This window comes from Phytophthora parasitica (genome assembly GCF_000247585.1).
Source record: "Phytophthora parasitica INRA-310 unplaced genomic scaffold supercont2.9, whole genome shotgun sequence".
Taxonomy (NCBI): domain Eukaryota; phylum Oomycota; class Peronosporomycetes; order Peronosporales; family Peronosporaceae; genus Phytophthora; species Phytophthora nicotianae.
The window spans coordinates 611424-629696 of record NW_008648995.1 but is presented as its reverse complement, the minus strand read 5'-3'; the positions used below and the strand labels follow the sequence as shown (position 1 = coordinate 629696).

The 18273-nt window shown below is 48.3% G+C and overlaps 4 protein-coding genes across 4 annotated transcripts; all 4 read right to left on the bottom strand.

Annotated features, from left to right (window-relative positions):
• Window positions 1-4269: 4269 nt before the first annotated feature.
• Window positions 4270-4992, bottom strand: PPTG_06289 (hypothetical protein; the record flags this gene model as incomplete). The annotated part of the gene is made up of 1 exon (XM_008900191.1): window positions 4270-4992. One exon carries the CDS (start codon window positions 4990-4992, stop codon window positions 4270-4272), a length of 723 nt encoding a protein of 240 aa, XP_008898439.1.
• Window positions 4993-5495: 503 nt separating this feature from the next.
• PPTG_06288 (hypothetical protein) lies at window positions 5496-6930 on the bottom strand. Its single transcript, XM_008900190.1, has one exon. The coding sequence runs from the start codon at window positions 6827-6829 to the stop codon at window positions 5711-5713; it is 1119 nt and encodes a 372-aa protein (XP_008898438.1). The 5' UTR covers window positions 6830-6930; the 3' UTR covers window positions 5496-5710.
• A 996-nt stretch (window positions 6931-7926) lies between these two features.
• PPTG_06287 (hypothetical protein) lies at window positions 7927-13899 on the bottom strand. The gene has a single exon (XM_008900189.1). It carries the CDS (start codon window positions 13814-13816, stop codon window positions 8012-8014), a length of 5805 nt encoding a protein of 1934 aa, XP_008898437.1. The 5' UTR covers window positions 13817-13899; the 3' UTR covers window positions 7927-8011.
• A 959-nt stretch (window positions 13900-14858) lies between these two features.
• On the bottom strand, window positions 14859-16664 carry PPTG_06286 (hypothetical protein; the record flags this gene model as incomplete). The annotated part of the gene is made up of 6 exons (XM_008900188.1): window positions 14859-15117; window positions 15189-15479; window positions 15548-15694; window positions 15762-15890; window positions 16203-16523; window positions 16611-16664. 6 exons carry the CDS (start codon window positions 16662-16664, stop codon window positions 14977-14979), a joined length of 1083 nt encoding a protein of 360 aa, XP_008898436.1. The 3' UTR covers window positions 14859-14976.
• Window positions 16665-18273: the final 1609 nt, after the last annotated feature.

Below are 18273 nucleotides of genomic sequence, written 5' to 3'. Positions count from 1 at the left end.
TTTTGTGCGCTTGGACGCGTGAATGCTTGCATTGTCCTGCTGATAGATGTAGTCCGTCCCATAGTTTAGATGCGCGAAGGGGAGAAGAAACTCAGAGACAGTGTAGATATAATCTTCTGAGTTTTGTCTCCCCTTCAGCACAACTAGCTGCGACTTTCCGTGCTTAGAAAACGCGGCCCAAACCATCACAGAGCCCCCTCCTGCTTGCCGCCTCTTGGTTTGCCGGGGAGGCTTTCTTAGGTCCCTCCAGTAGTGCTGAAAGCCGTCGGGGCCGTCTAGGTTCCACTTCTTCTCGTCTGAGAAGATGATGGTGTCCCAGACGACCCCGGCGTCTTTCTGCACTAGCATGGCACCGGCCCATGCCTTACGGGCAGCCATGTCCTCAGGCTTAAGAGGCAATGTGTTCTCCATCTTTGTGTACACCAACCAGTCCACCCTAGAAAGGGTTCGCTGGATGGTGCGCACCGAGACGGAGAGCTGCAGCTCGGCCTTGAGCTTGGCGGCCGAGAGCTGGCCCTTGGACGCTTCGCGCACTAGGCGCCTCGTTTCGCGGTCCGTAAGGGCAGGAGGGGGGGCTGGGCGCTTGAGAGTAGTGGAGGGAGGGAGTGGAGCGATAACGCGGCCGACTGTGTCTCGGCTTCGCTCCGTCAGCAGCGCGATGTCTCGGGCGCTCACGCCGGCTTCGTGCAGGCCTAGAATTCTACTCCGCTCATGCTCAGTGAGGCGAGGCTTCTTCAGGGTGGGGAGGGGCTTCTTCGCGCGTGGCATCTTGTTGAAAAGAGCGCCTTACACCACTCGTTGTCTAGTGTAGAGTTACTGAGATGCTATCATTAGGTACAAATATACTTGATTTTTGTATGGTGGAGGTGGCCGATCTAATCTGTCGTAGTGCGAAAACCGTTGCTCTCTATGCTAGCCACTCGATAGACTGCCAATTCTTGCTCGTTAGCACAAACACCGCCTTGCCCTAAATTACCTCTAAAACATATCTAAATAGCGCCCTCCAACTCCTAAAATTGACGAAGTTACGGCCACCGACGTGGGTGGCCGATCCATCCTGTCGCGGAGTGTATCATCTTACAACGTAGTGGCAGACGCAACACGGCGGGAATAAATTCAACGTTAATGCCACCATCACAACGTACCACACGTAGTCATAGCGTTGGGGTATGGGTCACCACGTAGCCATTAGAGTCGCAACGCAGCGGCCAGGACAACAGCATAGTTTGCAGCAGCCCTAGTCACAACATAGCCGTCCGAGTCGCAGCACAACAGTGCGAGTCATAAATAACGATAATGGCTTCAACGTAGTGGTTATAGTCTCAACGGAGTAAGTTTGTGTCACAACACCGCTAATAGAGTCACAACGCAGTAACCAAAGTCATATCAAATCAGAGAGCCTTCCAACGTAGCGGTTAAGTAGTTCGCCTGACTCGCGGTCACAACCCAGCGGACTAGTCACAGCGTATCCTCGTGCAGACTCGCACAGTTACAGAGTCATGCCAACGACCATGCTGGGGAGGGGGGCAAGGTACCCCCTCCCCCCCCCTCCCTTCTAGAAGAGCACACGTTTAACCGTCGCAGTGGCTACACTCATCGTATTGGCGCGAATTTTGAACTAAAAGATGCGCAATAATCGTTCAAGGCCCAAACAAGCACACACTAAAGACCGCATCTAGTGCTCTTGAGGCGTTCTTGCTATTTGTGACGCCACACTATTTGAGAATATCGCGGACACCACGCCAACAAGAAGTTGGACATCCGTACGGACGCTCAACATGCCAAGCAACAAGCCCGTCAGCTGAAGAAGCCAACGTAACAAGCCCAAACTACAAAACAATCAAGACAGCATTGCAAAAAACACCAAATACTTCTGGCAGCGAGTTGTGTGTTTGTATTGGGCTGCTTATTACCCGAACTATCGCTCCGAACATCACGGGAAGATCACAGACGAAGGAGCTATCCTCGAGGCTGCTTTGGCCACTACATGAAGCGCGGCCGATTTTGTGTCAATACAAGTTTGACCACCCAGATCTAACGTGTATTCTACTACAGGTATTCACTTCAGATGGTATTACAAGTCTCTATTTCTAGGCCTGATTGATCTATCTATCATCAACGCCTTCATAGTCTACAATGCTCGCCGCTCTGCTGATGCAAAGCCCGAGGTTTCTCACGTGCGCTTTCTGAAGCATCTCCACCTCGAGCTCAGCCAGCTCCGACCAATTGACTGGTATCCACTACTTCGTCACCAAGGCTTTCAGCCCACTCCTACGAAGATCAGTCGCGCCACACCTGCCCTTGTGCCTATGCAGACTGATGAATGGAGAAAAGGCAACGACGACGACACACGAAAGCGCAGGCAACGAGCTTGTAAAGTTTGTTCCGTGCTAAAACGCGCTGACCAGGCTCGTGGTGGTGAAACTACGTACTACTGCTCGCAAGCTGAAAACCTCGTCAAGGCATGCATTAGCGTCTCGAGTTTTCCTGTGCAATAAGGTCAAACATTCAAGCAACGGGGTGGCGACTTTGTGCTCCGAGATCTGGCACAAACATAGGAAGGATACTGGAAGAAAGTCGCAAGCGCAAGCTTGGCGCTCCGGAGCCTACCCGTACGGCTGAAGACCATGAAGAGTATGAAGACAGCGACCTTGGTTCGGATGAGTGGCTGAGCGGCAACACGGCAAGGGCCGTCCATCCGCCCAGACGACAGTGCACTGGCAGCATTGGTGACGCGGAATCAGAGTAACTTGACTTGACTTGAGTATTCAGCCGTGCTTGCAGACCGCCATCTGTTAGCTTTCATAAATATCGGTTTTCGATGATTCCTCTTTGCGCTGTTCATTTTATGGTTGTTCACTGCGCAGTCTCTGACCTCTATAGACACTATTGCCATCATATCGTATCTTCCGCAGACACGATTGCAAGACAATACACCGTTTATGGCGGAAAGGCACTGGGACTGGGGCGTCGTCCTGACTTTGGTACATACACGATAACTAAAATACTGGTTTCCCTATTAGAGAACTTGACCACGTTTCAGCTTCAGATTCAGTTTGACGGTGGATAGGGCGCCAATCTTATCTCGAACGTGATTAGGTTCCAGGTACACGGAGGCTATCTAAAAGCGGGCTGCAACAGAGATAGCCACACTCGAAAATGGTGTTCGTCGCGCCGAAGCTTTCCGCGGAGGATGCGTTCGTTGTTGTGGCTTCTGTATGGATCCTGGCTAGGAGAAACCGGAGGCGCTTCGCAAGAATCATGGCCGTGTTGCAACGAAATAACTGATTTCGACTGCGAGACGCAGCCCCTCCTGTTGATCGATCAAGATCATTCGACATCATGCTAGACGATTTAACTGCTAAAGTTCGCTATCGTTTTTCTATTGCCGAATTGTCCGTTCTGGCCACCAAGCTGCGGCTTCCGGAGGACGGAGTGACAACACCGTCAGGTGATCGCGTGGGTCGTGTTGAAGCATTAGCGATGTTGTATCGGCGACTTTCAGAGCCATCAAAATTGTTGACAGTAGTAAGTGAGTTTGGTAGAGGGACTGGTCCCTACAGCCGCGTAGTGAAAGCAACCGCACAGCTCTTCGTTGACCAACACCGCGATTTAGTCTACTTCAACAATGATTTGGTCCACCTACGCATTACCGAGTACGCTGCTGCTATTCACGCGAAGGGTTCACCTTTACGAACGTGCTGGGCTTTTATTGATGGTACCAAGCAGTACGTGGCTAGACCTAGTGCAAGAGAGACGATTGTGTCGCGATACGAAAACCTCCAGCGAGCTCTATACAACGGTCATCCTCGAATTCACTGTTTTAATTGGCAGAGTATCCAAGCCCCTGATGGAATCATTATCAGTTTGTTTGGCCCATTAGAAGGAAGACGCCACGACTCAACCATGCTCAATCTTAGCGGCATCCTAGACCTAATGGAAGATGATCAAAGTGGCATCTTTTGCGGAAAGCTCATATACGGCGATCCAGCGTACGGGTGTAGCCGGTATATATGTTGTCCATCAATTGCAACATCTTCTTCAACTTCAGAATTTAACCGTAACATGAGCAGCGTAAGAGAAAGCGTTGAGTGGGCTTCGGCCGGGTGAAAACGTTATGGAAATTTCTTAACTGGGACAAGAAGAATCGGGCATGGCAAACCGCTGTGGGGAATCTATTTTTCGTTGTCGTCCTATTCACTAATTGCCACACATGCATGCAACCACTCGGCAATCAAGTTTCGCATTAAGTCCGCCCCCAATTGATATCTACCTGGGCATCGCTACTCCGTAGAATTTTTTTTGCATCAACACTGACTTAAGAATAGCAAACATCCTCTTTTCACGTTCTTCATCTGCTTTTTGGCGGCGAGTTTCAAGGTCCAGCTCATGGTGACGGCGTTTCTCTGCTTCTGTAGCCTCATGGAGACGTTGGTTTTCAGCTTGGTCTTGCTCAAACGCTAATCGTTTTGCCTTGAACTCGTGTTTATTTCCATCATCTTCACTAGCCGACTTCAAGCTGTCCGTAAGAGCATCCGTGAAAACAGCCAAACGTTCTCGTTTGGTAATCTTACCTTTTTGAGCGCTTCCTTGTTGAGCAGAAGGCTTGCGCCCCACCTGGCTAGCTGCATCTGAATCCTCGTCGCCGTCCTCATTCTCATCGTCGCCTTTGCCGGCAACGGATTCATTCATTGCGAGGCGCCGCATGAGTTCACCTGAACTCTCAATTCCTACTTGCTTCGTTTCCTTAATCCTGTTGGTAGCCTCCAGTTTCTCTTTCCAGTCGTCGGTCCGGGCAATTATATCGAGCAAAAGTCGATCCCGCTCTCTAAACTGCTCTACGGTTTCAGACATTCGCATAGACTGACATTGATCTCTTTTAAATTCTCTCAACAACGTAGCGAAGCGAGTACGCAGGGCTGCGCCACGCTTATTCACACCAAATTCGGGGTCAGCGCCACAGTGAACGGCAATATCATCAAACACCTTCATAATTCCCTTTGCCGTACCAACAGGAGCTCGCCATGGCTGAAAAGCGTTGACAGCTCGTAGAAGTACGACATCGCCGACAGCAGCAAACTTCTTGCGAGACGCAAGATTGCTCTTGTCAACTGTGGAAGCGAGCTGGATATCCTGGACCTTGTTAGTGTTTACTGGGGTTCCACTGGTGTTAGACGCTCCTAATGTCCTCGTTCATCCTATGAGCGCAGTGAATCCAGCGTCACCGGAGAAACAAAGCAGGAAAATGCGTTTGGTGGCGATCGAGTTTGCTGCTTCTTTTCGTTTTGAAACGACCGGCCATTGGAGCAACCGAAAAGGTTGTTTCAGATTCCATTTTAGATTGCATAGGTAGACGCTTGCGGCATCTGAAATTGAAACTCAAACGCTCCCGAAAGTTCTCTATTGACACCCATCTTGGGGATAAATGATATCGTGTACAGGGTTTAAGCAAATGGGAGCAACTCAGACACCTCGCGTTCAAGGGGTAGTTTTATGTGGAGGATGTTTCGGATTTATCCGTCGTTGTCTGTATTTCTAGATTTAGTAGTACTAAAGTTCTACTTCCATTTTTTTTTTTTTTTGCTTTCACTTCGTAAATTAAATGTTTTCTTATTCCCTCAGCAAAGGTAACAATTGTAACATGAATCTACATGCTGAGTACGAGTTCTGCGAGCACAGACAGTATTTGTGGTGTGTACACATCTAGCGCTTACAAGAACTTGGTGTCAACCCACCACTGCGACTCGTAGTCGTCGCCGAGAATTTCAGTGATGTCCACAGCAGCATCCAGCTGTCCGCTGTAGGCCACGCGTTTGTCGGTGACTGCACCGGGACCGTTGTTGTTAAACTCCTTGAAGTAGACATTGTCGGTGCTCGTTTTATCGTCCCATGGTGTCCATCCCTCAAGATTGACAACGTCGCCTAGCTCGCTGTTCTGGAAAACAACACGGGCATACTCACCCCATGGGCGACCCAGGTGGGCCGTTCCGTTCATGGACTCGTTTAGGCCAAACACGTGCGCTTTGTTGAAAACGTACTCGGAAGCAATGGTAGCGTTCTTGTTACCGTTAGCAGTGACCCAGCCTTCCCCAACAGACTCAAGATCGCAAGACTCGAACCACGCCATCGACTTTTGGCCGAAGATGAAGTCAACCGCACCGCTGATGAATGACCGAGCATACAGTTCACGGCCCTTTTGAGCACACAGAGTGTCCTGGTATCCGGTGAAGTTGCAGGCGTAGAAACCGTAGTCGGTGTTGTCGACGTACACAGCCACCGCCTGGCCGAGTTCCTCGATCTTGCCGGCTGTGTTGGCAACGTTCAAATTGTAGACTTTTACTCCACTCTTCGACTTGAAACCCAAGGTGGTGGTCAGGAAGTTGCGGTTGTTCTCGATCTCGGGAGGGATGTCCTTCTGCGCCTTCGCCTGGGTGATAGTCACCTCGTTGGCAGCATACGACATCGTGTCACACGTGTAGCCCTGCAACACAAGAGGACCGTTGAGCTTCGGGACGACCACTTGCTCGTGGTAGACGCCCGGGAAGACGAAGAGCGTGTGCTCGTCCGTTGTGTTGGGGACGTTTGCCACGCCCTCCGCCACTGTCTTGTAGCTGCCGTTGTACGCACCAGTGGCGTCGACAACGATGGCACCGGGTGGAGGCTGAGTACGAGCTTGTTCCCCACTACACACCCCTGTGGAGTTGACAAGAGGAGCTTGAGCGGGTCCTTCAGTCCATGAGTCCGGGCTACCACACTCAACGTTGGCCGTAGCTGCTGTGCCGACCGCGATGCCAGCTAGAGTCACAAGGGGAAGCACGAAAATCTTCATAGGGTCCACGGAGTTTTTGGGTTGGGTGTCGAAGGGGGATTCAAAAGTGATCTACCTGTTGTTATGGCTTCCTCGCGGTAGACACACGCATATGTCTCGGTGTACACCCGAAAGCTAACGCTTGTGAGCACATGATTATGACACAGGCGAGGTCGCATATACGTACGTCGTGTCCTTCCATGCATCCACGCCACATATTGTTGTACGCATTTCCATTTTGAAAACTGTATTTCATCTTTTGATCGAAAGTCGCGATTGGAATGATTCCGGTGCAATCGTACTTTCTGCAAAGAAAAGTGAAAGAAATCCTAAATGTAAAGGCTCGCACGTCACTGGACTATCGCATGAACTGAGTAATTCGTTTGGAACGTAATTAATGGTTATCTTGCCTATTATAAATGCTTACTGCTACTCAAGATTAAACAATAATGCAAGGATTCTTATTTAATTTCTGAAGACGAATAGGTCGAGAGTTGACACAGACGAAAGCAAAGCTTCTATTAGCCCGATACAGTAAGATGTTAATGCTTAAGTTTGAAGTATTTTACTCGATAAGCTTCTAAGCAAGAGACGATTTAATGTTGCGACTCGCGATAGGCCAAGTTTCCCGATGGGAATGGCGAAAGAGACATGGATTTGACACACCTGCCAGTTAATTGAGCCCAATGTTTATTGCATCAATGAAGCAATAAATATCGGATTGTACGAACACTGAGCAAGTGCAGTTAGGAGTTCAAAAGTATCACCTCCAGATATAAAAGCCTCAGTCTCCAAGAAACGGTTTTGGTATGCGCTGTTGAATCATTTTCAGCAATATTTTTCATATATTGACCATCAGAATTTTGTATAATGTTTAGTACAGATATGTTTTACTTGTACTTCTTTTCTTGGCGTTTTCGTTTGTGTATTTTAATCTTGAACTTATCCCGCTATTTCATGCTCGTTCCCATTTTTTCGGAGTGAGTGATTTCAGTATTCCTTAATATTACTACTGCTACTAGTTACTGCTGAAAAGGACAATAACCTTATTTACTGTAGACATACACTACAGACAAGATAATGAGATACAGCCATATAGGATATACATTCAAGGTCTTCAGCTGGCAAAAAAGCAGATAGAATACAATTCAATGCATGCTATTATCGTAATAGCTAATAAAGTCCGGTTGAACCTCAAGCTATCTAATCTCCCCGGAACACTCCTCGTGCGACGCCCTGCTCTTCCTCCTGTTGGCTTGCGAACGAGTTGAAGATCTGCTCCAACGTCGTCTGTGAAACGCTGTACTCTCGAATGTGCATCATCGTCTTGATGTCCTCAATAAGCGCGAACATCCTCGAAAGTTTCACCTCACCTCGTTCTCCACGCACTTTGAAGCGACAGAAGTCGTTCTGTCGCTCCAGTACAGTCACCCCCTCAGCGCCAAACGCTTGTCGAAGATAATCATTAAGCGTTTCGAACCTCGTCTCCTCCACACACCAGGAACAAAAAGCTTCTCCTTGGACGAATCCGTCGCGCTCCATTGCTGCTGCCAGACTGTAACCCGTCGGATGTGAAGGCGTAATCCGCTTCGCCAACTCGATATTGCCGAAGATACGACACTTCTCTTCCAGATCCGTCGAAGTTGCAAAGCTCTCACCCCCTCCAAATACATTTTGGACCAGAGTTTCCAGCTCTTCTGCAGTGACAGAGTCGAATTTAGTGTCGAACACTAGACCATCTCCAAATCTCGACTTCAGGTGCTGTACACTTCCGTAGCAACGCAGTCGTCCGCCCACCATAATGCCAACTTTCGAGCACAGAGCTTCACACTCCTCCATACTATGCGTCGTCAACACAATCGTTGATTCCTTGCCTCGTGTCGAGATATCCGCGATAACATCCCACATAAATCGACGCGATACCGGATCCATACCGGTAGACGGTTCATCCAAAAAGATGATCGGGGGACTGCCAATAAGCGCAATAGCGACCGACAACTTGCGCTTGTTACCGCCACTCAAACTTCCAGCCAATTTGTGCTCAAAGTCTGCGAGATTTAACTGCTCGATCTTCTCGGTTACCACAATTTCCATATCGGTTCTGGACACTCCTTTGATCGCAGCGAACAACTCCAAATGTTCGCGTACAGTCATACGCTCAAACAGCGCGTCAAACTGGGGACAGTAGCCAATCTGTCGTCGCACTTCGATCTGCTGCGTCAAGATGTCGAAGCCTCCCAAAGTAGCCGTTCCCTTACTAGGCTGTACGTCGCCAGTGAGCATCTTCATGGTCGTAGTCTTGCCTGCTCCGTTGATACCCAGGAAGCCAAAACATTCGCCTCGTTTCAAGCCGAATGACAAGTCTCGAACTGCTACTTTGCCTCCTTTGTAGACCTTGCGAAGTCCCGATACTTTAACAGCTTCGGTATCTGCTCCGCCGCTTGCAACTCGCTGCGCTTCGTTCGCAACATCCACGTCGATAGTGAACTTACCGTCTGCGACCGTTTCAATACCGGTATGTTTTCGTCTGAAACCAGGGATTTTGACGCCGTAGTCGATCGCTAGCACCACAGCCGAGAAGAGGAACGTTATGAGCACCAGATAAATCATCTCTGCGCCCATAAGATCCGTACTAAACGGGTTTTTCTTCTCCGTCGTGCCGTCTTGAAGCGTATCCAGTTCATTCAGCACCAACGACAGTAATCCGTTGCCTAGATCGAACAAAGGCGACAATCTCCACAGGTATTTCAGCACCGAATTGACCGATTCCGTCGATTCAATCACATCCAGAATGTACGATACGATCATCAATACAACGCCCAAGAGGAAGTTGATCTTCATCGTGAACGTTTGAGACGCCGCGTGTTCCTTGAACAGGAACGACAGGCAATAAGTGAACGGACAGATCGCGAGTCCAAAGAGCAGGAACAACACGATCACTGCCGAAAAAGTGTCCGAAGTGCAGCTCGTACACTCGGAATTACCGGTTAGAGCCGAGATATCAAACGCCTTAATCAGGATAATAGCAGCGATGCATGGCACCACGTACATCATGAGATCCCAGAGATAATTCGCCAGCCAAAAAGCAGTCAGCGACACACCGGAGACCAGCTGTTGGTGCTTGGAGTTGTGGTTCGCCTCCTTCTCTTTCACCAAATAAACCACAACTGGTAATGGGAAATACGAGAAAGAGATACACACGAACACGCAGGCACTAAACGCCAGGAACGAGCCAAAAAGCGCCTTGGCTGCTGCTGTTAACGGCAGCGGATGGTTGTTCACCGTGAGGTCCACATCTGCATCACTTGAGTCACTGGTATTGGCCGCAAAAAACCGGTAAATGGCTTGATCCATCAACGCCTTGAAGATGATCGGAGCATGAGTCGCAGTCGTATTAACCACCAAATTGTAGCCGAAAATCTGCTCGCTGCTGTCTCCATACACCAAATACGCGCCGTACTGTCCACCCTTTAAGTCGCTCTGGCCTTCGTAGCTTCGGTTGTACAGTTCTTGACCCATACGAAGCCCAAAACCAGTAGAACCCGTGGCGTTGATCTCAGGATCTGAATAAGTCACGTTAAACACAGTCGGAGAGTTGGAATCATACGATGGAGACGAAATTTCCAGCTCTTGAGCGCTAGCACCCGTGAAATGCGGGCCAAACACTGCAGAACACCACTTATCATCAGCTTGGCAGTAGTACGGAGTCGATGTCGCGTTGTCCGGGCTATAAGCACTGGTGTTCAGTACCAAGTTCGGGTCATCCGATGTGGTTCCACTGCTTTTCAAGATGATCAAACCCGCCAGTAGCAGTAGAATCGGGTAGAACGTCGTGTAGATAATCATCTTTTTCTCGCGTTTGGCGTGGTGGAAGCGCTTGAGAAGCAGAGCTCTTAAATGGGAGAAGAATAATCCACTCGTCTGCAATACCACGCCGTCAATCTCCTTGGATTCTGCGCGTCTGTAGCCCAAAGTATGTTGATGATTCTCGTCATCTGCTTCCGCCACTTTGATGAAAACTTCCTCCAATGTGGTCGCTGAAATACCGTACGAAAGAAGACCCAGTTTTGTCATTTTATTGTCCATTTCGGTAAACATCGGAGCAAACATCGCCGAGCTCTTTTGAGGCAATTGGAACGCGATTTCACTTCCCACATTACTCAGAAGCTCAGCAGATGGGACGTAGGATCGGATGAGGTTGGTGACGGCCGTATCGTCACACTTGGCGTCATCCTTAACAATAGTCAAGTTGTATCCTGCCCCGTATTGGTTCTTCAAGAACAACGACGACCCACAACAACGCAGTTCTCCCTCAGCCATGATAGCGATTCGGTCTCCCAGAATATCCGCTTCGTCCATAAAGTGCGTCGTCAATACCATAACGCGGTCGTTCCGGTTGTTTAACAGGATCTCCCACGTACTGCGTCGACTGTAAGGGTCCATACCGGACGTCGGTTCATCCAGAAACACCAACGAGCTATCACCAAGTAATGAAATCGCCACGGATAATTTACGCTTCATACCACCGGATAATTCCTTGGATAATACGTGACGCTTCTCAGTCAGACCAACTTGACGAATTTGAGAGTCCACAAGCGTCTGGAGCTCTTCGTTTCGGTATCCTTTAACGCGTCCAAACACCAGTAAATGCTCCTCGACGGTTAAATCCTCGAAAAGTACGTCGTGTTGGAAGCAGATTCCGAGAGATTCGCGGATTTCCTCCATATCTTCATTTAAGGATAATCCACGGTATTTGGCATCTCCACTTGATGGTGCAGTCATCCCCGTCAGCATCGAGATCAGCGTGGATTTTCCGGCGCCGTTGTGGCCCAGAAGACATGTGATTTGGTCCTTGTACATGACTAAATCCAGACCTTTTACGGCCACTTTAGTACCGCCAGGAACCTCAAAAGTCTTGCGTAGTTTCTGCACGGACAAAGCCTCGCCTCGGCGCTCTTGTTCGCGAAGTTCAGCGCTCACACGCTCAATGTTCGTATTTAAATCCACGGCCACATTATCCAAAGAATCCGTCGAAATATCCGTCGAAGGTTTGGATTTTTTGCATCCGCGCCAAAATGACGGAGAAAAAGGGAAGTACCATTTGAGACTTGTGCCATATTGCTTGGGAATCACCCTCTCGAAGTAGAGACCCAGTAGCGTGTAGAGCACACAGTCGAACAGGAACATCTGCAGCGCTGTGCTAAGTCGAAAATTCACATTAAGCGTGTCCAGATTCCCGAAATTGGCACCAATTCCCGACGTCTCAAAATCCGCAATTGTCGATAATCCAAACGACAGCGCGACTGGCGGCATAACACACGCCTGCTTAATGTCTTCTTCGGGGGAATCGTCCGTGAACGCTTGAGCCACGAAGTACATGAGGAAAAACACGATCATTCCGACGAAAGAACCGGTACGCGCGTTGCTGAATAGGGTACTGATGAAGAATCCAAAGCAGAGGACACTCAATCCGAACAAAAAGAAGAAGAGGAAGATGACGATCACCGAGCTGTTCGCGAATAATCCAACAAGGCCGGTGACTGCTTGGAGTACGGCGCTGAGGAGCATGATGAGAGTGTACGTGATGTACCACGTGGCGATGATCACGCGCTCTTTGACTCCTAAGATCTTCATGTATTCGCGTAGACGGAGCTCTTTCTCCTGGATAAATACCACCAGAATCCGCGACGTCGTGTACAGATACGACAGGATGAAGATAATCGCGAAAACTCCAGAGATATCGTCGTAGAATGGCGAACTCGTGTACGCTTCAATGGGGAACGGCGCCACTGAAGCTCCGAGATAAGGCTGAGGGGCCTGGCGCAACGGCGTCAGCAGTGCCTCCTTCGTTGTGCTGGATAGTTCCGACAACGAGAGGTTGGCACCATACGCGCTGACAGCAGATTTTAACATGGCGTCGTTTTCTAGATATTTCAATAGATTTTCATCCAGATCATCTGATGCGCTTGCAGTGGCTTGTTCTCGTTGACACTGACCGGTTGTAGTCTGCGTGGTTGTATCCCAGTCGGGCATACACGTCACAAAGCGAGTCACAAGCGTCTGTAATGTCATGAAACCTGTCAGCGTATAGCGCGTGTAATAATCCGTCTTGATGGATTTTTGCGACGGATACAAAGCTGCAGCATCGCCGTTCGTCGGAGGGATAAGCCCGAGTGCTCCACTGTTCGTCTCAGTCGAGTTTAAGCGTAGAGTGTACTCGATCGACGAGAACGAGCCGATGTTATCTCCACTTGGATATTTGTCGAACACGATTCCGCCGTAGATTTTCGGATTATCCAGACTGGAACCGTATGTTTTCCCTTTTACGTATTCTTCCAGTGCATCTTCCGTGTCAAAAAACGTTACACTTTCGCTCAAACTGGCAAATTGAAGCGATTTTGACTCGTTCAGTAGGTTCACGCGAGGATACCACAGCTGCATCGTCTGCATGAAATACTGGCGGGTGAAGGTATTGTCCGGTAATACCGCGATCTTGTACGGTACCACGCGCCCGTCACATTCCGTGGGTACACTAGACTCAGACGACGAATTCGTGTCCACATGTCCGTACATCGCCACACCGGTCGTACAGGTTTCGTACGCACTGGTCGAGAGTTCGTTCAATTTCATTCCGTCCGTCACAGACTGGCGAGCCATGTACCATAGCAGTCCAGTCACTGAGGTCTCATACTGCGTCCACTTGGGCAGCTCCGTCGGTACTGCCGAAAGCGAAAATCCGCTCGGGTCGTATAAATTATACGAGGTTCCAGCCGTGTCGTCATTCTCTGGATTGGTACTGTCACTCCAACCTGCAGGGACGTCCACGTCGTCCACAAGATGCTTGAGGGCACCTAATAGAAGCACGAAGATACACGGAAGCGCGATCTCGAACACTGTGGCCCGCAGATGTCGACGCTTCAGAGTGTAGTTTTTCCACAGCAGCGTACGCATGTGAGCTACCATGGTGCGGTTGGCTGCCAGGGACGATGACACGCCCTCGTTCTTCATTATAGCGGTTGCTTGAACGAATTCGTAGGCCAATTGAGTACTTTTAAACGTTTGATGTTTGCGACTTGTGGTCGAGATGGATGATTTGGAAATGAGTTTTTGGCTGGCTGACGTCGGACCTGCACATGATATACACCAGTCGAACACGTGCGACCACCTAAACCGTGTTACACCTCAATGTCTTCCGCTACCTATCAATACCCTTTCATATCTGTCTGTACTACCTTGATTGTTACAAATCGTTTACTCCTATGACAGTTAATTCACCTCTAAACTGCACTCTTGTAGCCATGAGGCATATGAAGGGGCTGGACTGAACCCACTTAAATAAGTTATGATTGCTCTTTGCAAATCCGTGTTCGGCAAACAGTTCAGTCAGCAAGTTGATTTTCACTTCGTTTTGATGAGCAAAAAAGTGTATTTGATCAACCACATCATTTGGTCCGTCTCCGATGCAGCCTGGATATTCAAAGAGTTTTTGGATGGCAATTCGAGTTTGTATGTCTTTTAGCTCGTGTGTCGTTGATCTTTTTGATGGGGCAATTGCAATAAATCCAATACACGCCGTGGAACGCGGCTATTCACCAGAGTGGTAGGATCCAGTCAGTCGACGGACTTGATGAACACGTTGAAGTGCTGGTCTATCACTGGGGCGAGTGAACCCAAAGCGACACGAACGCTGCTCGTGCCACGGAGCTCTTCAAGCCAGCAAACAACGAAGCTGATGCCAGTGGATACTGGCAGAATTGCTTCAAGCGCGAAATCCACTGTGAGCTTGCTCGCGAAGTTGGCCGTAGCCTACTCACTGGGTACCACACGACTCGTCGACTAATTGCCACGACACCACCACACATATCTGGGTCGTACGACTCGTGAAGCTATGCATTCATATTGAGTAGAAATCGATGATGGAACATATGTACTTGCTCCTTGGGCGTCGCTGAAACTGCACACTGTTGTATGACTTGCAAAGCAGCGTGTAGATATGGTCTCGTAGATAACGTCACAGATCGCTGAGTTGGTTACTCCTCTCATGAATTTCAGTCGTTACAGTTCAAGCTAACATAACATAAGCAGCGAAGTCTACCTTTAAAAAAGATAGAGAACTATCGCGAGCTTGCTGCGTCGAGGTGGCCATTATCTTCAGGCAGCAAAAGGTGTTAGCGGAATTCGCTCAACGAAACTTTCCCATGAAGTCGCAGCAACGTGCGCAGTTGTTCCCAGTAGATCGCGCGATCCGGAAGCTGCAGCGCTAGATCCAAGGCCATGAGCCAGTCTTCGACATTCACGTTGATATTGCTCTTCATCATCCGTACACACATTATACCTCTCTGCAGTACTTTACGAGCTCACGATAGCACTCCACACTCACATTTTGCATACGCTCAGCATTACCATCCAATAGCTGCCTCGCTTGTTGCATTGACCCGCTGCAAATGTGAGCCAGCACAACACAGCGGCACATCGACGGGGTGAGTTTTAAACCTTGGTCTGTTGCATCAGCAGCCAGTGATAGCACCTCCGAGAATTGTTTCGCTTCCACACTCATTGACACTTGGTACGGAAAAGGTTTGCCCGTCTTGTGTGCGTTGCAAATGTCCTCTGACCCAGCTAGCAACGAATTGAGCGTGTTGCTAGGAGTAAGTGCATAGCTGACAAGATGCTGATCGCCAATGTCCACTCTTTTCAGGTCGCAATGATACCGGTATATTCGTTGGTACTGAGCTGGACCTCATGCCCTTGCATATGACGCAAGATCTCGATCACAGACGAGTGGCTCTTGACGTTAACAGCAGCGTTTAAAGCCTTCACGTAAGCCCACGCACCCGGAGCACCATCACCCATCAACGTCTTGAACATTTCCAGAGCGTAATCGTACTGCATTGCTTTACTAGCGCTGAGCACTCGCACCTTTGAGATGTTGAAAATTTTTCTGAAGAAATACCTGAGCTTTGTCGATAGATCCGTTGCGAATATGGGCCAATGCAACTATTTTGTAGACTGATTGGTCCCATTTGAGTCCTTGGCGTGGCATATCATTGGCGAGTGCAAGCAACACATCGAATTGGCCAGTCTAGAGTAGGACCGTTAGTGCGGATTTACACGTATTTAGGCTCCAGTTCTCCCTGTGCTGGCAAAAAATCAATCTCCGAAGTTTTAGTTCGTCACCCTCACTCTGAGTTTAAGCCTGGCCAGCGTGATTTTATCCAGTTGGAAGACGGGCATCTCCTCATACACCTGGATCACATCACTCCACCGTTTGTCCCGCTACAAACAGCTACTACCGACTTGTACTCATCAAACGTAAACTTGTATCCCTCTTGTTTCATTGTAGAAATAATGTGCAGCGCCAAATTTGGTTGACATGGATTTTCGCAGAATCTACCAGGGTTCGACAGGCAAAATCTGACAATTTCAGCCCACGTTCCTGGGTCTCCAGCAGCGTCTGATACACACTCTCTCCACTCACTTCCACCTCTTCTTCTATCCCCAATAATTGCTGGAAAACGTCCTTCACAACTTCCTGTCGACGACCTAAAATGGTCGCTGCTTCCAGAGCCCCAGCGAACATCCAGGATGTCGAATCTACGGATTTTTCTCTGTGATGACTGTTGAATTCTGTCAATATTAACTCAAACTCTTTTTTCATACGCAACACGCTAAAGAGCTTGAGGCGAGCAAAATGTTTCAAAGGAACCGTGTGCTCCTGACAAAAGCGCGCCAATTCACACACTGATCATAACGTTTGTAAGGCGGTCACGAGTGTCGACGCCTGGTTTTTCGTTAAATTTACAACCCCCGAGCCCTGGATCTCTTCAAATTGCTTGAGCGTTGTGGCCAAGTCCATTGCGGGACGTTGAACCAACTTGGATGGTTTGTCATTGCTTCGTGACTTTGTCGAAAGTGATCGGGAGAGTGGAGACCATGGAATTGCTGGTGAAGAAAACGGCGAGTGACTCGTGGCGACGACGAGCTTTTAGCTGCAGCGGGACAGACGGAGTAGCGAGGGTGTCACCTGGAGACTCCGGCGAATCTGCATGTTAGCCCCACGTTGTGGGGAAATTTGCGGGAAGTTCGAAAATCGTACTTCGGTGAGATTTGATCAAGCCAATCAATTCGCTCGACTTCCAGTTTGCTAGCATGGTCTTACAATTCCAACGAAGTCAGGAAGTGCAGCTTTTCATAGGCTAAACACTATTTCTGAAGCTACTATAATACCGTGGTTATGCTTGACAGCATTATTAACCCTTTTATTGCCAAGAGAAAAAAGCAACAACCTTTTTTTTTTTTTACTTTTTCTTCTTTTTTTTTTGTCCGACGGTTGGGCACTGCTGCGTGCCACTTCTGAAACTGCAGTGATCGCAAGCTGGCAATAGTATTTTATTTTCATGCGGGGCTCACCTTCCTTTTCAACAGTAACAAAGCATGCGTGCAAGGCCCATATCACCAAATCGTTTCTCTAATTCCGTGACAGCGGAGAATTCGTCTTGTGTTTTCTCGAACTTGTAGATATTGTTGACGTAAGAAACCCATGTTCTCAAGTATCGTCACCCAGCCCCAAACACACTCTCAAAAAAGCATACGGACAGGATGGTAGAACATGTTACTAATTTAGCGCATCGAGCGTACAGCTTGTAAAATATCACTCCGAATAGTATACCGTACCATCAAACTCGAGCCAAGTAAATCTGTATGTGCCTTACTTCTTTAATGAAGAGTTAGTCTCTGAACTCACCAGCAGCATCAGTGTGGTCCGCCCGTTTTGGTAAACAAAAGTTCGAGTTTATAATAAAAATTAATGAAGCTAAAGTTATTAGCCGACAGAGTGGTATTTTCAAAATGCGCTCAATATTGTAATAACGTGTATCTGAGCTCTATTTTAGAGTGTATCAATTGAAAATATGCGGTGTACTTATAGTATAATGTGATAGCACCTGTTAGTTGTAAGAGGTAATCTCAACCTACTGTGGACTCAAAGCAGCTTCATTCCTTTCCCCGCATGCTAAGTTACGTGAACAATGCCAACGAAGAGCTGAACGCGAGAATATAATGTCTCGCATTCGCAGGCAACACTTCCAAAACCACTTCTGTGATAAATTCCAGTCTTGAATAGCGAAAACATTCTCTATTAAAAATAACTTTTCTAACACAGCTCCATAATCTGCGATGTTTGGGCTTCAGTTGGAACCCTGCTAATGCAGGCAATGCAAAATAGATTCCGAGCAATTAGCCTTGCAAATAATTATCTCGCTCACAAACTCAATTTTTCGATACGTTGTTTGTTTTATTGTAATATTTCTGAAAAATATCGTTTGTTCTTGTCAGCCTTCAATAAGGTCTTAAGTCACTCTAACAGACCTTAAATAACACTGATATAAACCAAGTGAGTTTTTGTGACCGTTTGGGATGTCAGAGTGAAACAATTTAGCAATGGGCAAATTGCCAAAAAAAAAAAA